The sequence below is a fragment of the Canis lupus genome, chromosome 12 (assembly GCF_048164855.1).
Source record: "Canis lupus baileyi chromosome 12, mCanLup2.hap1, whole genome shotgun sequence".
Lineage (NCBI taxonomy): Eukaryota > Metazoa > Chordata > Mammalia > Carnivora > Canidae > Canis > Canis lupus.
In genome coordinates, this window is record NC_132849.1 from 10,635,646 (window position 1) to 10,658,549 (window position 22,904).

At 41.9% G+C, this 22,904-nt stretch overlaps 1 protein-coding gene across 1 annotated transcript in view; it reads right to left on the minus strand.

Moving 5' to 3' along the window:
* The window catches only part of PTGFRN (prostaglandin F2 receptor inhibitor), an 83,398-nt gene that overhangs the window by 42,266 nt on the left and 18,228 nt on the right, over positions 1-22,904 (minus strand). Inside the window, exon 2 of the mRNA XM_072769631.1 lies at positions 1,269-1,637. Coding sequence (XP_072625732.1) covers positions 1,269-1,637 — 369 coding nt within the window. The remainder of the gene's footprint in view (positions 1-1,268; positions 1,638-22,904) is intronic.

The window sequence follows — 22,904 nt, forward strand, 5'->3', positions numbered from 1 at the left end:
GGATGAATACCTGGATCAGCCCCTTCTTCTTAGATCATCACGTACATCTTCTCCTTTCCCGATTGTTACCTACACTCCCTACTCTGATATAAATACTTTTTGGAATAAGGCAGGCTACAAATAAATGTGTAATTAAGTAATAATAACAATAATCAGCTTTCTATGTTGTTGGCCCCAAACATCTTTCTATGTTCTTGCTCATTTGCCAATCAGCTGTATGATTTTTGGGCAAGTAATTAACCTCTCTATGCTCTTCCATTTCCTCATATGTAAATCAGGGAAATATCCTGCCTGATATTCTACATGGGGTTCAGAGAATTGAATGTGGGAAAAAATCTAATAGGATTTGGAAAATGGAAAAACACAAAACAAAACCCAAAAAACCCTAAACCTTCCAGAAACATAAGGTTTGATTCTCTGCAGAATGAGAACAAAAAGTTAGTAGGGTTCCATCATAAGGTAGCAGTGACTACATCGTTCTTTCTCTACATACAACCCACCCAAATTCCAGAACGAGTGGGCACTTATTTTTAAGATTTTTTATTTATTTATTCATGAGAGACACAGAGAGAGAGGCAGAGACACAGGCAGAGGGAGAAGCAGGCTCCTTGCAGAGAGCCTGACGTGGGACTCGATCCCAGGTCTCCAGGATCACCAGGATCACGCCCTAGGCTGCAGGTGGCGCTAAACCGCTGCACCACCAGGGCTGCCCACAAGTGGTCACTTAAATCATGAAGGACACAAACAAAGACATGAGCTTTGAAGTATCTGATATTCCCATCAAAGTGAATGTCATCATAACCATCAAAGTGAATGTCATCATAACCATCACCTTTTCATTGCAAACCTTAGGAATGCTGACTCTGGAATTGCTCTGAGGCCTGATACATGCTAACTCACCTCGTCCTCACAACGGTTAAGGGAAGCACTGTTTTGTAGAGGAGGAGAACGGGCCACATGGGCCATGCCATGCCCACGGCCACACAGCTGACAAATGGTAGAGCCAGCCATTGGACCGAGTGCAGGCTACCCGGCAGAGAGCTGGGCCCTGCCACTGTACCAGCCACGGGTGGTTCAGAATCGTGATGAAGAGAAAGGGCCCTCACGGGTGGCCTGGCCTAGCCTCTGCTTTGAATCAGTCAAGTAAGAGACCTCTGTACCTTGGCCAGGGGCGGGGGAGGGGGCAGAGTCCCAGAGGAGTTAAGTTTCTCAACAAAGCAGAGTGGCAGAGAAAAGTCTGGCCCCAGACAGGATGAGTGAGGACATACCTTTAACCTGTACCGTGTCCTCATAGTTGCCTTGGACGGTGGCATCTGTGCTGGGGGTCGAACACTTGTAGTGGCCCTGGTCTGAGGGCTGAACGTTCTTTATGTGCAGCTCCACAGCATCATTGGCGGTCCTTCTCAACGCGATCTCGCCCCTCTGCAGGCGCTCCCGGTACAGCTGGGCTGGGAAGCCCACCTCCCAGGTGCTGGCCAGCTCCACAAAGCCGGTCCCCGAAGACGAGAAGCTCCAGTCAAAGTTCTGCTCACTGGGGCCGTCGTAGTCGCTGACGTTGCAGGGGATGACCAGCTCGGTGCCCACCACCCGCACCAGGCTCCCCGTGGGGACTCTCACCACACGCCCTCTGCAGAGTGCTGCAACGACAAGAGAGGAGAGTCACAGGAGGTCATCCCAGTCATTTTAGTGCTCCTGCTCCCAGGCTCATGGCAAAAATGGGACACCTGGCCAGCTGGGAGAAATGGTGTGCTGCTAGGGCCTGAGCAGACAGGAGATGAATAAGCCCATTCCTAGACCCGTGAGCCAGGAATACCACCCCGAAACAAGTGCCTCGCCCAAAACAGTTTCCTAGGATTGATAGGGAAGAAGACAAGTATTAAAAGTAGGCTAACCATATAAACCTGAATAGCTTCTTACCTCCCGTAACTATTTAACATACCATTGTCACTCAATGTGATGTAGAAATATTTTAGGGTTGGTGTGAAAGAAAAGGACACAGCTAATCAAGTATTTACATTTCTGCCCACCCTGGATCAACCCTCATCCTTAGAGACCATTCCCTAGGGCTCCTGAGACCTGATTTACAATGATGGATGCCAATTTTCAAACCCTAGAGCAGCCTGCTGATAAAAAGATTTAACTCTGGTGATCTGACATTGCCTATAAATTAATATTAAAATATGACGACTCCACCAAGTATTAATTTTCTATTTTCTGGCTCATTTCCTTCTCTCTCTACTCTTCACCCTGATCTAAATTCAGAATGAGGGTAGGGAAGCACAAAGGGAGACAGTGCTTTGCCTGGCTGGTTGCTGGGCGTTGTTAGGAATGCAGCAGCTTGCTGGGGATGATGAGTTCAGTGGACAAAGCCAAGTGTTTACTGGTACTCCCTGTCCCAAGGGCACATACCTCCCAGGACTCATAGGACCCTAGGGACCCTAACACCTGCAGGTCCTTTAAGAGGTCATCTTTGCTGTGAACTTCAGTGTGATTTTGTAGTGCATTTCTTATCTGTGCAGAGCATTTCAATTTGGACCATTTTCTATGAACAGGTACAGCGCTAAGGCAAACGGGAAACCATGGGCTCTGAACTCCAGGAGACCTAAGTTCGTTTATTTATTTATTTTTAAAGCTTTTATTTATTTATTCATGAGAGACAGAGACACACACAGAGAGAGAGAGAGAGAGAGAGAGAAAGGCAGAGACATAGGCAGAGGGAGAAGCAGGCTCCATGCAGGGAGCCCGACGTGGGACTTGATCCCGAGATTCCAGGGCGATGCCCTGGGCCGAAGGCAGGCACCAAACTGCTGAGCCATCCAGGGATCCCCATTTATTTATTTTTCTTAATTCAAAATTTCCTTTATTTTGTATTTCAGTGACATAACACAAAACAAAACACCTGCATTCCGCACATATTCCTCATGCTGGGATAAGGGCACATTCGTTAAGTCTCTCTAAAGTAACTTCTTCAATATTAACACCAGGCATAGCTACTATGTTACTGAGAAACATCACTCAGGGCACCTGGGTGGCTCAGTCAATTGAGCTTCTGACTCTTGATTTCAGTAGTCTCAGGACTGCGAGATCCAGCCCCACCTTGGCCCTGCACTCCCCTTGGACTTGGTTTGAAGTTCTCTCTCCCTCTCCCCCTGCTCGAGTTCTCTAAAATAAATACATAAAATATTATTTGTTTTTAAAAAATCACTCAAGGGGTGCCTGTGTTTGGCTCAGGTCGTGATCCTGGGGTCCTGGGATTGGGCTCCCCGCGGGGAACCTGCTTCTCCCTCTGCCTGTGTCTCTGCCTCTCTGTGTGTCTCTCGTGAATAAACAAAATCTTAAAAAAAAAAAAAATCACTCAAAAAGTATAAGAATTTTGAAAAGGATACTCAGTTTTAAAAAAATGGAATAAAATCAACACTATACTAACAATTATAATGGAAAGAAAAAGCATGAAGTCGTTAGAACTATCAGAAAGAGCTCATTCCTGATACAAATAGATTATATTTTTATAAAGGAAACAGTTATGTTTTATACAGAAATCACACACAAAATTGAGTAATTATCCCAAAAAAGCTTAGTTCCAAGAGCAACTACCACACCAGACTTACCCTCACATATAAACTCTGAAGGAGACCTAAGTTTAAATCTGAGAGACTGACCTCTCTCACCATTGGCTTCCTCAACTATGAAATAGGGCAAGAAAGATTTATTGAATTTGTGCAATAAAATGCCTGGCTGAGAGTCTGCCATATAATAAGAGCTCAATGAGATGGGAACTTCTATGATGTCTTTTCAATTTTGTATTTTTATAATTTGTTGCGGATGGAGTTATGCTTCCCCCAACAAAACTCATATGATGAACCCTAGCTCCCAGGACCTCAACAAGTGATCTTATTTGGGAATGGGGTCACTGCAGATGTTTTCAGTTGCTGTTAGACATCATTGGTTGAGGTCATATGAGAATAGGGAGGGACCCTAATCCAATGACTAGTATCCTTAAAAAGGGAAGCCAGCACACAACATGCATCCAGGGAGACGCCAAGTGAAATGAAGGCAGGGATGGGGGTGAAGCATCTACAAGTCAAAGAATATCCAAGATGGTCCACAAACCACCAGAGGCTGGTGAGGAGGCCTGGAGCAGAGACTCTCCGTGATGCTCTGAAGGAACCGACCCTGCTGACAAGCAGGCTGCTAGTCTCCAGAGGGGCAAGAGAGCACATTTCTGCTGGTTAAGCCACCCAGTTAGTGATTCCTTGTGACAGTGGCCCTAGCAAACTAATATACTATTGTTGCTTGTTTTCAATGATTTAATTCATGTTTTTCAAAGTCAAAGTTGCCTTTCAGTAGTTGTGAAATGAATTTATAGTGGTTGTGACCAGAGTATGTGTGTGTGTGTCTGAATACAATTAAACAAAAGAGGAAATATTAGAGTCCTCTGCATTTAGTAAGGAGTACATACTGTTTCATTAAATTTTGTTAAGTACACAAAGTTGTGTGTACCAGATTATGATGAAAACATTTATCTTAATTTGTGGTGGGGTAAAAAAGAAAAAAAGTGTTGAACACTCCTTAAAAGCCATCTTATTTTCTCCTCCCCCTATCATTCTCTTTGAAAAGAGAAAAAGGGGAATGCCTGGGTGGCTCAGTGGTTGAGCATGTGCCTTTGGCTCAGAGCATGATCCTGGAGTCCTGGGATCAAGTCCCGCATTGGGCTCCCTATGGGGAGCCAGCTTCTCCCTCTGCCTATGTCTCTGTCTCTCATGAATCAATAAATAAAATCTTAAAAAAAAAAAAAAGAAAAAGAAAGAAAGAAAAGACAAGGGAAAAAGAAAGCATCCATAAGAGAGAGATGGGGAGAAGGTTAGTGTGTGCTCTGAGCAGGGGGCTCTCTGACAGCCTGGCCGGGGATGGGTCTAGACTGCTGCCAAGTTCAAAGAAAGGATGTGGTACCCAAAAGCACTCTCTTTAAAAATAGAGTTACTGGTGCTAGCGACTCAAGACTATGGGTTACATCTCTTCCTGCAGATAACAGAACCAACCCCAAATATTCTTACAGAGTGTCTGTAGTGCTGTAGTGCTGAAACATGCTGCTTTCTTCCTAAGGCAACTCAATGCCTAGAGGATGACACCCATGACCTCATACCTACTACTTCTGACAAACATGCAGCATATCCGTGCCTGCTACCCAGGGTTCCTCAACTGTTCCTCAGATCTGGCTGACGCTGAATGTCCCCATCCCATGGATGGACACTGGCTGAAACCAGGTCAATCAGGATCCTCCTGGCTCATTTTTGCTGAAGCTACTCAGAAATTTTTACTTCCTTTAGAATCAGGGTACTATATGGATGATTTGTGAAAAAAGAGTCCAAGATGGTTGTGTATGAAGAACCTGAACTCACCCTCTCTCAAGGACACATGAAATCAACAGCCACATACAGATAATTTCCCTTTGGAAGATTTAAAAACTAGATTAACTGCTCTCACAACAAAAGATAAAAGGACTTCACTGAATGGTTAGGAGAGATGACACAGCCTTACAACACACCCACCCTCACTGCAGTGACATGCAAGAGGGAAGGATCTCACCAGACAGGCACTTCTCCTGGAGGAGTAAGGGGTCAGTGCCCCCCATCAGGCACTCCAACCCTTTCGGTCTGCATCAGAGATGAGCTTCCAGAAACATCTGGCTAAGAAAGCCAGCTGAGCTGACATCCAAGGAACCCAAAGTGCCATAGGAAGTACCTGCAGTCTCACCTCCCTTCTAAATCCCCCCGAAAAAGCCCCAATTTCAAAAGCACCTGGACTGTCTGTAAAGGAGATTCATTTGCTGGTCTGGGGGCATCTGCTGGAGGGGCAAGGGATAGTCGGTGCTCTCTGGAGAGACAGATGCACTGGTGGACACCATTTATAGCCCTCCAGCCTACTGGTGCAGACTGGGTGCCTGGCCATACACCCTCCCACTGCCTTGCTGGGTCGGGCAGGAGTGAATGGTTATGGCACTGTCCTGCTGCCTCGCTGAGCCTGGAGATCTTGGGCGGTTGCCACAATTCCCCACAACCTGGCAGGGTCAAGTGAACATAAACAATCACAGCATTCTCTCCTCCCCTTGCTGAAGTCCATGAGTGCAGGTGGCAGTTGTGACACTCCCCCACACCCTGGCTGGGGCTGGTGAGCATTGGTGGTCGTGGCATTCTCCCATGCCCAACTTGGGCCAAAGCCTGTATGCAGACAGGGTACTCTCCTGCTGCATCACTGAACCCCATAGGCATGCATGATGGAGGCATTTTCCCACTGCCTTTCTTCCCCCGCCCCCCCCACTGCCTTTCTGAAGCTGGTGAGTGTACCCCACCCCTACAACCTCCAGTTGCTCTGCTAAAGCCAGCAGACACACAGAAGCCACACAGGAGACACTCCTTATTGGCTAGGGCCTGGTGGCCAGGGGGCTGGTGTTACTGAGTTCCAAGGGATTGTAACAATCAGAAAGACAGTTCTTAGCAGGTCAATACCCACAGGGCCCTGCACAGACAGCACACTGACACATATGCAGTTTTCCTGGGCAAAAAGGTCTATTCACTTATCCTAAAGCTTCACACTAAGGGACAATCGTCAGGTTTCCAACACACCCAGAGGCCCTAAGGGGCACTCCCAGGGAACATAAACAAAGAGATACCATTCCCGTGCACCAGACTAGCCACACTACAGCTTGATGAGACTTTCCAATGAGATTATACACTTGTGTAGAGCTCCAACTTTTGCAACTGTTACCCAGAGATCACCTGCAAATCTCCTTGGTCTGGAGGTCAGTGGGGTTTACAACTTCAGCCCCACAGGACTATACATATTTGCATACTTTAAAAACTGCTGCCTAAGGGTCTGGCTTCTCATCAACCTGAAACTCAGTGATAAATGAGATTCGTCCCCTTGGAACACTGACAGGTCTTGGCACAACCTCAACAACAGGGACATATCAAGAATAAATCAGGCTACTTAGATAATCACAAAGGTTTAAGAGACAATCAAGAACTAGAGCAAGGTTGAACAAGAAGGATCATTTTCTATACAAGGCATTCCTTCAAGACTGAGAGAAGTAGCTGTTTCACCTAATATGCAGAAACAGAGAGCCAAGCAAAATAAAGAAACAGAGAAATATGTTCCAAACAAGAGAACACACACACACACACACACACAAAACTTCAGAAAGAGACCTTAATGATATGGAGATAGAAAACTTCCTAATAAAGAATTCAAAGTGATGGTCATAAAGATGCTCACCAAATTTGGGAGAAGAATGCATGAACTCAGTGAGAACTTCAACAAAGATAAGAAACTATAAGAAAGTGCCAAGCAGGGTGCCTAGGTGGCACAGTTGATTAAGCATCTAACTCTTGGTCTCAGCTCAGGTCTTGATCTCAACATCATGAGTTCAAGCCCATGTTGGCCCAGCATGAGCCTACTTTAAAAACAACAAAAACAAAAACAAAACCAAGCAGAAGTCACAGAGCTGAAGAATACAATAAATGAACTAAAATATAGAAAGGTTCAAGAGCAGACTGGATGAAGCAGGAGAATGGATTAGTAAACTGGAAGACAAACCACTGGAAATCACCCAGATGGAGCAGCAAAAGAAGAAAGAAAGAAAAAAAAGAATTAAAAAAATTTTTTCAAGAAATAATGGCCGAAAACTCCCCTGACCTGGAGACAGAACAGACACCCAGGTCCAGTAAGCACAGAGAATTTCAAATAAAATAAACACAAAGAGGGTCATACTAAGACACATTATAATTAAAATGTCAAAAGTTAAAGAGAGAACTTTAAAAGCAGCAAGAGAAGAGCAATTTCTTACATATAAGGGAAATCTAATAAAGCCAACAGAAGATTTTTTAGCAGAAATTTTACAGGCCAGAAGATGGTGGGGTGACATATTCAAAATGCTGAAAAAACTTCTGACTAAGAATATCTACCTGGCGTGGTTATCATTCAGAACTGAAGGAGAGACAGTGTTTCCCAGATATGCAAAAGCTAAAGGAGTTCACTAAACCAGCCCTACAAGAAATGTTAAAGGGATTTCTTTAAGCTGAAAAGAAATGTCACTAATTAACTACAAGAAAACATACAAAAGTAAAAATCTCATGAAAAGGTAAATGTATAATAAAAGCAGTGGATTAACCACTTATAAAACTGGCATGAACGTTGAAAGACAAAAGTAATAAAACTAAAATGATAATAATTAGTTAACAAATGCATAAAATAAAAAGAGGTAAAATGTGACATCAAAACCAAAATGTGGACTGGTGGGGAGTAAAAGTTTAGAGTTTTGGAATGTGTTCATATTTAAGCTGCTGTCAATCCAAACAGACTGTTACATACATAGGACAGTAAATATATACCACATAGTAATTACAAAACACAAACTACACAAAAGAAAAGTAAATACACAAAAGAAAATGAGAAAGGAATATAACACTAAGGAAAGAAAGCGTACCACAAGGAAGAGAAAAAGAAAGGAATAGAGAGGAACTGCAAAAACGACCAGGAAACAATTAGCAAAACGGCAGTAAGTGCGTACCTATCTATAAATGTAAATGGACTAAATTCTCTAATCAAAAGACACAGAGTGGCTGAATGGATTTTAAAAAACAAGTCTCATCTACACACTGCCTACAGGAAACTCACTTTAGGACACACACAGATGAAAGGTGAAAGGATGGGGTAAGATATTCCATGAAAATGGAAATGAAAAGACAGCTGGTGTAGCTATATTCATATCACACAAAGTAGACTTTAAAATGAAGACTGTAATAAAAGACAAATAGGGCCACTACATAGTGATAAAGGATTCAAGTAAGCAAGAAAATATAACATTTATAGATTTTCATGAACCCAACATAGGAGTACCAAAATGCTTAAAGCAAATATTAACAGACCTAAAGAGGGAAATTGCCAGCAATACAATCACAGTAGAGGACTTTAACCAACCACTTCCATCGATAGATCTCTAGACTGAAAATCAGTAAGGGACATCAGCTTTAAACAACACATTATTGGAGCAGTTAGACTTATGAGATATTTTCAGAACATTCCATCCAAAAGCAGCAGAATACAAATTCTATCCAAGTGCACATGATATCCTCTCAAGGACAGCTCACATGTTAGGCCACAAAGCAAGTCTCAATAAATTCAGGAAGATTGCAATCATTGCAAGCATCTTTCCCAACCACACTAGAAATCAATTACATGAAGAAAACTAAAAAAACTCTCCATATGTGGAGATTAAACAACATGCTACTGAACACCATTATTCAACAAAGAAATCAAAAGAGGAATAAAAAAATGCCTAGAGAAAAATGAACAGAAATATGACGTACAAAAATCTATAGGAAGCAGCAAAGTGGTTCTAAGAGGGAAATTCATAGCAATGCAGGCCTACCTCAAGAAACAGGAGAAATATCAAGTAAGCAATCTAACTTTATGCCTAAAGGAACTAGATAAAGAAGAACAAAAGAAGCCCAAAGTTAGTAGAAGGAAGGAAATAATAAAGATCATGAGCAAAAATAAAGGACATAAAGACTAAAAAGATAATAGGAAAAAATCAATGGGGCTAAGAACTTTGAGAAGATAAAAAAAATTTTTTTAAAGATTTTTATTTATTCAATTGTTCATGAGAGACACACACAGAGAGAGAGGCAGAGACACAGGCACAGGGAGAAGGAGACTCCATGCAGGAAGCCCCAAGTGGGACTCCATCCTGGGACTCCAGGATCACACCGTGAGCCAAAGGCAGATGCTCAACTGGTGAGCCACCCAGGCATCCCAACAAAATTCTTTAATAAACAGAACTAACTAGGCTTTACCTGGACTCACCAGGAAAAAAAGAGGAATCAAATTAATAGAATTAGAAATGAAAGAGAAGTTACAACCAATACCTCAGAAATACACAGGATGATGAGACTATTGTGAACAAATATATGCCAACAAATTGGACAACCTAAAATGGATCAACTCCTAGAAACATCCAATCTTCTAAGACTGAATCAGGAGGAAATAGAAAATCCGAAGAAGACCAATTACTAGTAAGGAGATTGAATCCGTAATCAAAAACCTCCTAACAAACAAAAGTCCATGACCAGATGGCTTCTTTGGTGGATTCTACCATACATTCAAAGAAAATTTAATACCTATCCCTCACAAACTCTTCCAAAAAATTGAAGAGGACGGAATGCTTTCAAATTCATTTTACAAGGCCAACGTTCCCCTGATAATAAAACCAGAAACTATCACCCTAAAAAAGATGAAAATTACAAGCCAATATCTCTGATGAACACGGATGTAAAAATCCTCAATAAAACTTAGCAAGCTGACTTCAACAATACATTAAATGGATCACATAGCATTCACACATACCATCATATATTATCAACAATACATTAAATGGATCACCACTATCAAGTGAGATTTATTCCAGGGGAGCAAGGCTGGTTCAATACCCACAAATCAATCAATATGATACACCATATCAATAAAATGAAAGATAAAAATCATATCATCTCAATATATGCAGAAAAAGCATTTGACAAAATTTAATATCCATTTATAATAATTAAAAAAAAAAAAAACTCTCACTAGGGACGCCTGGGTGGCTCAGTGGTTGAGCGTCTGCCTTTGGCTCAAGGTGTGATCCTGGAGTCCCGGGATGGAGTCCCACATCAGGCTCCCTGCATGGAACCTGCTTCTTCCTGTGCCTGTGTCTCTGCCTCTCTCTCTCTCTGTCTCTCATGAATAAATACATAAAATCTTAAAAAAAAAAAAAAAAAAAAAGCCTCTCAACAAAGTGGGTACTAAAGAAACATACTCCAACAAAGGCCATATACGACAAGCCCATAATTAACACCATACTCAATGGTGAAAAGCTAAAAGCTTTTCGTCTAAAATCATGAATAAGACAATAAGAGCACTCTCCTTACTTTTATTTGACATAGTATTGGGAATTCTAGCCACAATTAATCAAGAAAAAGAAATGAAAAGAATCCAAATCAAAAGACATAAAACTCTATTTGCAGATGACATGATGCTAGAGATTAAACAATCCCATTTATAATTGCATCAAAAAGAATAAAATACCTAAAGAATAAATTTAACCAAGGAGATGAAAGACTTGTATACTGAAGACTATAAGACATTGATAGGGGCACCTGGGTTGCTCAGTCAGTTAAGCGTCTGCCTTAGGCTCAGGTCATGATCCCAGGATCCTGCTCAGCAGGCAGTCTGGTTCTCTCTCCCTCTGCTGTTCCCCTCCCCCTCCTTGTGCTCTCTGGCTCTTCCTCTCTCTCTCTCTCTCTCTCTCTCTCTCTGTCAAATAAATAAATAACTAAATAGATAAATAGATAAATAAAATGTTTAAAACAAAAGACATTGATGAAAAAAACTGAAGACACAAATAAATGGATAGGTATTCCATGCTCATGGATTGGGAGAATTAATATTGTTAAAATGTCCATACTACCCAAAGCAACCTACAGCTTCAGTATAATCCCTATCAAAGTTCCAATGGTATTTTTCACAAAACTAAAATGTTTATGGAATCACAAAAGACCTCAAGACTCCAAATCACCAAAGCAATCTTGAGAAACAAGAATGAAGTCAGAAGAACCACAATCCCAAATTTCAACCTATACTACACAGCTATAGTAATCAAAACAGTATGTTACTGGCATAAAAACAGACACATAGATCAATGGAACAGAACACAGCCCAGGAATAAACCCATGCATATCTGGTCAATTACTTTACTACCAAAAAGGCAAGAATATACAGTTGGTGCCGGGAAAACTGAACAGCTACAAGCAAAAGAATGAACACTCTATCTTAATACCATATATAAAAATCAACTCAAAATGGATTAAATATTTGAATGTGAGCATTAAACCACCAAGCTCCTGGAAGAAAACATAGGTGGTAAGCTCTTTGACATTCATCTTAGTGATGTTTTTTGGGGGAATCTGACTTCAAAGGCATAAGCAACAAAAGCAAAAATAAACAGACTACATCCAACCTAAAAGCTCCTGCACAACAGAGATTACCATTAACAAAATGGAAAGGCAACACACTGAACAGAAGGAGATATTTGCAAATCATATATTCAATAAGGAGTCAATTTCCAAAACATGTAAAGAACTCCTATAAATTAATAATAATAATAATAATAATAATAATAAAAGCCCAAACAATCTGATTTTAAAAAGGGTAGAACATCTACATAGACATTTTTCTAAAGAAAACATACAGATGAAAAAAAAAAGAAAGAAAGAAAACATACAGATGGCCAACAGGCACATGAAAAGATGGTCAAGATCACTGATCATCAGGGAAATGCAAATCAAAACCACAATGAGACATCACCTCCAACCTATCAGAATGGGTATAATCAAAAAGAGAAGAAATAACAAAATAACAAGTGTTGGCAAGGAAGGGCAGAAAAGACAACCCTGGTGCAGTGTTGGTGGAAATGTAAATTGTTGCAACCACAGTGGAAAATGGTACAGAGGTCCCCCCAAAATTAAACATAGAACTACCATACGATCCTACAATTTCACTTCTGGGTATCTACCTGATCTTGAGGGTATCCTGCTAAATGAAACAAATCAGACAGAAAAAGACAAATACTGTATGATTTCACTTATACATGGAATCTACAGAACAATCAAACAAAAGCCAGATCTCTAGATACTAGAGAACAGACTGATGGCTGCCCAAGGAGGTGAGGGGGTGGAGGGCTGGGGGAGGTGAAATGAGTGAAGGAGATCAAGAAATACAAACTTCCAGGGGCTCCTGGGTGACTCAGTCGGTTAAGTGTTTGCTTTCGGCTTCAGATCATGATCCCAGGGTCCTGGGATAGAGTCCCAGGGCTGGCTCCCTGCTCAGCACAGGGTCTACTTCTCCCTCTCTCTCTGCTTGACGCTCATCCTGCTTGTACTCTCATTCTCTCTCTCAAATAAATAAATAAAATCTTAAAAAAAAAAAAAAGTAGTACAAAGTGCCAGTTATAAAATAAATGTCATGGGGATATAATGTACAACATGGGGAATACAAGTCAGTGATAATGTATTAACTCTGTATGTTGACAGATGGTAACTAGACTTCCTGAGGTGATCATTTTAAAACATATACAAAGGCTGAATCACTATTCTGTACACCTGAAACAAATATGGTATTTTACGGCAATTATACTTCAATTAAAAAGAGAGAGAGAGAGAGAGAGAGAGAGGATGCACTGGGCAGCCCTCCTAACTAGGAGAGGAGGCCATCTAGGGCAAAGAGGGCCAGGCCAGCAGCACCTGGGCCAGAGAGAGGTGAGATGAACGTGACCTAGTGGCCCAGTGACCCAAAAGCATCACACAAGCCACTGGACCCAGCCACACCATCTAAATCATTCCATTTGCACGCACATGCACATACTTCATTCCATTTGGACGCACATGCACGTACTTCCTCCCACACACACCTCAGTTTCTTGTAATTTCACCCCTCCGCATTTACACTCCTTCAATGCATTTCTGTCACTGGCAACCCCAGGGCCTTCAAATTACTACATGACTATCCTGCACCGAAGCTGTCTGCCACCAGGGTTCACAAAGGAAGGTGCAGCCTCTTTTTTTCCGTTTAATTTTAGTGATGACCAGACAATTCTGAATCTCCCTAAGAGAGCTTTCAGTCATGTGGTGGTGGTGGGGGGGGAACCCTTGAGGCACAGGGCAGCCTGGAACTTCACCTCTTTGGAGCCAATGTTTCTCATCTGTGAAACAGAAACAGCCATACCCTCCCCTCTGCCCCCCACCCACCCCCAGATTGTTCATCCTCACCACAGGGCCCTGGGCTGGGCTGCGATGGAGCTGCAGCTATCTGCTCCACAGACTGCACTCAGAATAACCTGATCACAACCCTTCCACTCCGCTTTCTTGGCAAGGTTTACAAAGGAATTCCCTAACATGTAAATCTTGTCAATTCCTGTCCCCTTGTCAAGACTTTGACCGGGGTTAACAAGCTGCCCACAGCGCCCTCCAGCATGAGCCCACAGCCCTTATAAGGTCCCCACTCTTTCTTCCTAGTGATTGGAGCTTTGGAACCGGACCCAGCCCCTAGTCTCAGCTCTGTAATCCTTGCTCCACACGGTTGCCAAAATCGTCTCTGTAACACACAAATCATAGTCAGTTCACTGGTCCAGGTCCGTAACAGCTCCTCATCACCCCCAGGATACAATCGATCTTCCCAGCGCTCCCCCTCCCCACGTGATCACCCCAGTTCAAGCCACCATCCCTCTCCCATGAATTATTACAGCCTCCCATCTGGCCTCTGGCCTCCACTCGTGTCCTCCACTCCCAACACAGCAGCCAATGCACTATTTTAAACACTTAAGCTCGATTATGTCATCACCCTGTTGCAAATTTGCCAACCGCTCTCCATCTCAGGTAAAAGCCCAAAGCCACAGAGGTCTCACAGAACCTAGCCCTCTGCTTCCAGAACCTCCCACGGACTCCCTGGATGGTAGGCAATCATGCTCTCCCCTTATTTCAGATCTACTTCACCCTCTTACACATTCCCTGAGTGGTGCATACTCCACCTGCAGGCTTCTTTACCAGCTTCAGATCTTAATTCCTGGGTCAGCCTCTTATGTGTGCACATGCACACACATACACACCCACACACATTTGTGTACCACCAAATTTTCTTATCATTTACCACTAATACACTTTATGTGTATTTGTACATTTTTACTATTATTTATTATATGTTTTTTCTTACTAGAATATGAGTTCTACAAGAGCAGTGATTTTGACTTGCCTTGTTCATTGCTGAATGCCAGTGCCTAGAACGGGGCTTGGTACATAGCAGTTGCTCAATAAATATTTGCTTAATGGGTGAATAAAAGACATACAAGATCATTCATGGTCTGACCCATAGCTACCACCTTATCTCCTGCCATTCTCCTACTCTCTAAAGTTTATTCTCCAACAAAACAAATGACCATTCCTTTCTTGCAAATATCATGCTTTCTCGTGACCCACGGCCCCTGCTTCTGTGTCTCCTTCACCTGGAATGCTCTCCTTATCCTCCTGCAAGAAACTGCTCCAGCACCACCTCCTCTGTGAAGCCTTCCTCATCTCTCCTGGGATCACTTGGGTACTACTGCCTCCATGTTCCAACTCAACCTGCAAAAATACCTCCAATGCTGGCTCTGTTATTGTGCCACTGGGAAAAGTAAAGCAGGTATGAACAGATGCTTGAAAGATCAAATTCTAATCCAAAAAGATATAAACCCAAGCAGTGTCTTGCATGTAGAACAGAGACATACTCTTCCATACAAATCAAGATTTTAAATTTTGGTAACAGAATTTCAACTTGCTATGAGCAGTCTGGGACTCAGCACAGATTCCCTTTAATATTGTTAAATAACAGCTAATAATATTTTTAAAGAAATGTAACTTGTAAAAATTAAAGCATATGGCTCTTCAAATCAAAAAGAATATCTGCATAGCCACACATTGCCAATTTTTGTCAAAACCTCTTGTAACAGTTGATAACTGAGGGAAAAAGAACAAAATTTTCCTCCAATTTTCCAATCTCTACCAGTATTTCAAAGTAACAGCCTCAGACCCTTAGAGGTAACTGAACTGTGTTAATTCAGCTCTCCATAAATAATATGTCCTTACAAAGTAACAATTTTAATTTTTTTTAAAATTTTTATTTATTTACGATAGTCACACAGAGAGAGAGAGAGAGAGGCAGAGACACAGGCAGAGGGAGAAGCAGGCTCCATGCACCGGAAGCCCGACGTGGGATTCGATCCCGGGTCTCCAGGATCGCGCCCTGGGCCAAAGGCAGGCACTAAACCTCTGCGCCACCCAGGGATCCCCAAAGTAACAATTTTAAATTGTGGTTTCATTTGCTTTTAAGGGTCAATATAAGAAACCTTCACATGAAAAGAATTTCTTGGGGCACCTGGGTGGCTCAGTTGGTGAAGCACCGACTCTGCCTTTGGTTTGGGTCATGATCCCAGAGTCCCAGGATCAAGCCCCACGTCTAACATTCTGGAGTCTGCTTCTCCCTCTGCCCCTCACCCCACTCATGCTCTCTCTCAAATAAATAAACAAAAATCTTAAAAAAAAAAAAAGGCATTTCCTTATCAGCCTTGAAATTACTATTGGGGACACTACTGTGTTGTTCAATAACCAAGAATCCGTATGATAAAACTCCCTCAAAATTCAGTACTAGAAAAAAATACCTACTGATGGACCGTTGTACATTCTTCCTCCTCAAAACAAGGAGTGTGTAGGTATCTCTTGCATTCAAGCCAGTTCACATGGCCCCAGAGTACCTTTGAAACTCAAGACAAAACAAGGGCACTCTAACATCACATCTGTGCAGTGGTATGAAGGCTTCTATGCCAAAGCATTAGCACTCCCAATTCCTAAGTGGCCCAGCACCACATCACAATGTCCTGATTCCATTAAACCCTTATAGCTAACTCTCAGCACCTTCTACTGTCTGCTAACTCCTGTCTTAAAAGAAAAAAAAAAAAGAAAAAAAAAAAGGAAAAAAAATTGCCTAAGCCTACAAAAAAAGGCCCAAACAAAAAATAACAATGTAATTGTTACTGTTAACTTCATCTCTCTTTTTCTATACCAAATTCCAAGTCCTGTTTCCCCCAACTTCTATCAAAGTCACTTGTGATTTGTATCTTAGCTTCAAGCTCAGTACTAAATATGATGGTCAATGATGGAAATCATACGTTGTCAAAATTTCTAATGATTTCCTTTTTCTATCTCTATACCTTCCTCCGTCTTCCGTTGCCCTTGCACTTTTGGGTTTGTTTGTTTTTGTTTTTTGTTTTTTTTTTAACCTTACTTTAAGGTCTTTCTTGGTTGTGGATGTGTATTTCACTGTAAATTGCCTCAAATACTTTTTTGGAAAGAGAAGAGGTAAGTAGAGTATAAATTTCAAAAGATCAATAATTAAGATTTCCTCTTCTGGGAGATTTTTGCTTTCTGCTATGATGGAGCAGCTTGCATCAGATCAACTCTGGTCCTGAAAACAACTACAAAAGACAGATAAAGTGCAAGAAATAGCTAATTGAGTGCAGGGTGCATAAACAAGATATGTAGGATCAAGGGGCCAGGATCACAGAAGAACACCACAATGGCCATTGCTTTTTCTCTTGGAACATTTGCCAACTTTTAAGTGATGCAGGCCAGAAATTAAGCAGAAGTTAGTAGCTCCAGAGTATTTCAACACCTCACAGGGCTAAGAAGACAAGTAAAGTTATAGACCCCTAGAAAATCATAGTTTGAGAAGCCAGGGCCCCAGAGAGAAAGGCAACAGCAGAGAAGCAAGGCTGACATGCTGCACTGCTTTCTCCTCAAGCCAAACAGACATCATAAAAGCTACACTGGGAGGGAAAGGGTTGGGGTTGAGTAAGTGGCTGAGAAGCTAAGAAGAAAGTAAATAGGAGGAGGCTAAAAGGTTAAGCAAAGTTTTCAACCATCTCTCAGTACTGGGGAGACAAAAATTGGAATTCTGACTTTACAAAGGAAGGTAGACAATAGTAAACACTCCAGGCTTTTGGTTACAACCCTGGAAGGCCCATATGCCCTTGGAGTGCCAGCAAAGCTGAAAACACTAGCTTTCACTGACACTGAAATCCAGTCTCAAAACATCTCAATTCCTCCCTGGATCACAGTGAGCTTCTCTTTTTCTGCTGGACTACCAGAAAAAATACAAGTAAATCTTCTTAGGAAAAAGAGAACATCATACAGAGTCTCCACAGTTTTTCAGTATTCAACCAGGATTTATGAGACATTCCATATGACAGGACCAAATAACTGAATACAAGAGAAAATAAAAACAACAGACAATAGAAATAGATCCATAAGGATCCAGATATTGGTATTATCAGTATGGACTTTAAAATAAATGATTCATTTACTAAAGAAATAGACAACAGGATTTCACCCTTTACCTAAAATCTATGAAAAAAAATCAAATTGAGGGACACCTGGGTGGCTCAGTGGTTGAGCATCTGCCTTCAGCTCAGGGTGTGATCCCAGGTCCACGGATCGAGTCCCACTTCAGGTTCCCTGCATGGAGCCTGCTTCTCCCTCTGCGTGTGTCTCTGCCTCTGTCTCTGTGTCTCTCATAAATAAATAAATAAATCTTTAAGAAATCAAATTGAGATTTTAGAACTAATTTCAGAATATCTGAAATGAAGAGCTCAAAAAGGTTTGAGGGCAGGTTAGATGTAGCAGAAAGAAAGTCAGTACAAGTTATCCAAACTGAAGCCCAGGGGGCAAAACATGGATGAAAAGTACAGAAAATAGTGTACAAGACATATCGAAACAGTAGAAAAGGTTAAACATATGTGTAAGAGTCCTCCAGGAGAATGTGGTAGAATCAGGCAAAATTAACTTCTGAAGAGATAATGACCAAGATGTGAAACTGACAAAAGACATTATGCCATAGATTCCAGAAGTCCTATGGATACTACGCAGGATACATACAGAGAAAACCACACCTAGGAACATCATGGTAAAACTGTAAGAGCAAAGAAGGGACACAATTGACAGCTGACTTTTAACAGACACTGTTCATGAGACAATGGAATGACATCTTTAAAGTAATGAAAGAACCTAACTGCCAACCTACAACTCTACACAGAAAAAAAATTTCCTTAAAAGGCAAACAAAATAAATGTGCTTTCCACCAACTCCCAACAATGGAAAGAGAATTAATTTAAAAAATACTAAAAAAATACCAAAAAGGAATACTAAAGGGAGTTCTTCAAATGGAAGGAAAATGATCCCAGATGGAATCATGGAAACATAAGAAGGCATAAAGAGCAACAGAAAGATAACAGAAAGGATGGGAAAAAAAAAAAAAAAAAGATAACTGTGTAAATCTACTGAAAATTGACTATATACTACAATATTACTAATGCCTTCTGGAATTTAAAATATATGCGTAATTAAAAATATATGACACCAACAACATGAAAAGTGAGAGAAAAGAGTGGAATAAATAGTACTTCATGTTCTAAGGTCTTGCATGATCCTGGAGGTGATAAAAGGACCACTACTAAACACTAATAAGTCAACAATGTATATTCTAATCTCTAAGATGACCACAAAAATGAAAGAATGATAACAAACTAATGAAAGGAGGGGAATAAAACAAAATACCTGATTAATCAAAGAATCCATCATTTCAGCTAAAATCATAAAAGCATTTCTCATTTATTTTGTCATCTGTTTACTTTGATTCATCAGCAAATATCTCTCAAGAGTAAGGTTGGTATAGTGTAAGGAGGAACAATAACATCCTATGTGTCTCTTATACCATGCACTGAGCTGGGTGCTATTTATAATTTACCTTAATTAACCCACAGAACAGAACCCTAAGGTAGATACTACCTACCTCCCCTATCATAGGACTGACAAGACAAAGGACTGAAACCGAGAAAACTGAGATTCAGAGAAGCTCAATAACTTGCTGAAGGTCACTAGAGCTATTAAATGAGGGACCCAAACCCAGATTCATCTGGCCTTTACACAGCCCTATCAAGACAAAGATAGGTTGGACTGGTCTGCTTTCGATTGCACTCTCAATATTGCCACCTTCTATTGTTTTTTTTCCTTGCTCTTGGTAGGAAGAAAAAACAGCTTGAATTTCCCTATAAAATATTTCAAATTCTCCAAGGGCAATGTGAACCAGATAGGCAGCAAAGTAACAATGAGGTCCTAAGAGGAAATATTACAGATCCTCAGTATGAAACGGCTAGACAAGAGAAACAGAATTGTTAGAGAGAAACAGAATTGTTAAAAGTAACTTCCAGTTTCTTCAAAACCTTTCCTGACCTATGGCCCTTATTATTTTAAGCAATGCTAACTCTAACATCTCACACATTCATATTCAAAAAAGGTGAAAAGAACTTTATCCCAAAATCACAAAGAGCTCATGCAATAGGATTTTTTGGAATCCTATTGCTGTGACTTTTCAGCGGTATGAATAACTAAGAAGCAAGATGTCATTATTTCCAGATTACCATTTCCCTACCTTTGAAGTACCTGGGGGGAGGGGGGGATAAATAAATGCCTTCCACTTTCTTGTATTATGTAGAATGGATGGGGATAGGAAAGAAAGGCAGGCAAGTTTTTCAAGGTAAGCTATTCCTGCAATACTTGTTTCAATAATAAGTGCTTACTGGCAACCGTGAGGAATCATTACGAGAGACAAGCTAATGAAGACTAAACTGTATTTATCTACCCTCTTCCACCCCTTCACGATATCCATGGGAAATATGTAGATTTTATTTCTTGGGTTATCATCAACATTATTCTAAATCAAGACCCACAGAGTACAGCATATCTGCGAAGGATTTTTCGCAATTGTTTCTATTATTGCTCAAATTTTATCATCTCACTGAACTGCCTAGAAGCAAACAATCTGACTTTCCAACCTGAGCCATTTGTAAGATAAATATTGGCAGTTACTGAATCCATTGGTACAGGTAGAGCTGAAATATTTTAACAAAGGGCTTATGGTATTTCAGTTTGCTTTGTCAAAGGACACCTAAATCCTTCTTTCTGAGTCCTTACGAGGCCATTAAAAGTGACTGGGGGGCTATGGATTTTCACATGCAGTTCCCAGTCCACATGTGAGCCAGAGACAAGCAAAGAGAAGGTCAAAATTTGTAAGCTCTCACAGAGCCTTAACTGGAGGATCTGACTCAACAAACGAAAAACCTTTGTCTCTTCACGTCTGCCATTGAGAGCTCTGGCAGGAAGAGATCGTGCCAGCTTTCCCTAAGTGATGAAAATGCAGCAATGTACACATTAAACAAGTTACAGCCAGCAGAGAATGTGTAATGAAGTCACATATGGCAGTACTTCAAAATCCCATCTGAACGCAAATAAGGTTCTACTAGAGCAGGCCGTATAATCATTAAAGAGAGAAAAAAAAAGGTTCAGCTAAGACCTCGCTGAGGTACACTAGACAAATATAAGACAGTATTACTCATTCAACAAAGAGTTATTGAGCAAGAAGCCCATGTGCTAGAGGATATGGGAGAGAAAGGGTCAATCAGTCTCTGGATCTTCTTTTAAGAGACTCAGAGTACATTAAGGGCCATCAGGTCCATGTGAAAACTGCAATATAAGGAAACATATAAGAAACCAAAGAGGGGCACCTGGGTGGCTCAGGGGTTGAGCGTCTACCTTCAGCTCAGGGCTTAACCCCGGGGTCCTGGGATTGGGTCCCACATTGGGCTTCCCACAGGGAGCCTGCTTATCCCTCTGCCTATGTCTCTACTTCTCTCTCTGTGTCTCTCATGAATAAATAAATAGAATCTTTAAAAAAGTAATTAATTAATTTTAAAAAAAGAAAAAAACCAAAGCAAGGTACTAACAAATGCCTTGGGGTTCGAGAATGACAGCATGTCCACCCAAAGGGATCAGTGGAAAGCTTCATGCAAGTGTCAACATTTGGATGAGGCCTTTGAAAAATGGCTGGGAGGTGGGGCGTTGGACAGGGGACACTGAGGACAAAGGTGACTAGAGCTCAAAGAAGGAGCATGAACAAAGACCAGGGGGAGCAGGAGAGGGGGCAGGTGGGGAGCAGGGGAGTCAGGCTAGTGTACCAAGGGCAGACTGGAATGGACACATGAGAGGTCTGTCGGGAGCCCTCTACACGCGGACAGAGGACACATAAGAACCCAAACTAGGGCAATGCCAGGAATGGAAAGGCAGCAGCTCTGAGGGCCATGCTAGAAGCAACCCCAGTTAACAGACCGGTGGCATGAGGGAGACAGCATAGGGAAGCTACCAGCTGCAGAAAAAGAGCCAGGTGATTTAGGCAAGGTGAAAGGTCCACCAGGCAGTGGGGAGGTAGACCACCTAAAGGTTTCTGAGCTCCCCAAATTAACGTGGAATCACACGCATGGAGGGAAGTGGGCGAAGAGGAACCCCGCCTTAACGGTGAGGATGTGGGATCACTGAGGTCACCAGAAGATTGTACGGAGAAAAGCCGGAGGGACAAACCATAGTGATCTCCTGTATTTCAGACACAGCAGAAGAAAGAGAAAAAAAAAAATCTCAGGCAGTTAGGAAGAAAACCAGAAAAGGCTTATATTCCAGCAGCCACAGGATGCAAGGATTTCAAAAAGAAAGGGCTGAGAATACATCTGCCATTCATTCCTGGACATGCCCATCTCCTTGCTCCCGGCAGGACCTGCCTCCTACCTACCCTGCATCCTGCATGGTATCTACAGCAGACTCCTGTGATGTTCCAGTTTGGGGGGGAGGGGGGGAATGAACAGCAATGTCCAACCTGCAGAAAAGTCAAGGGAGAGAACCGCTAAGAAAAGAAAATGAATTGATGACCGCAGATCATTGGTAACCGCCACAGGAGTGCATTTGCAGTGACGCCATGTGGGATCCGCAGAGAAAGAGCCAAGGGAAACGGAAGGATCAAGGAGGCAATAAAGAGAGGGCACAACCACGAGAAAGATCCAAAGCTGGCCAGAGGAGATAAAGGGAGCAAATGGGAAGTTTATTCTGGAAAGTCAGCCCTGTTGGTTCCCTAAAGAACCTTTTAGGCTCTGTGGACATGCAGCCCAGGGTCCCTACTCATCAGAAGCTGGTGTTCTAGTTAAGGAGGAACAGCCCCGGAGGGCTGATAAATGCTCTCAACATAAAGGACCTGATAGGATAGTGACTGGGGCTGGGGGTTGAGGGGTGTAGGCTGCTTTAGCCAGCGTGATCAAGAAAGGTGACCCTCTCACAAGGTCATCTTGACCTTGAGTTCAGACCAGAATGAAGAGGAAAGGGGGAAGGGCTCTGGGGCAAGACTGTTCCAGGCAC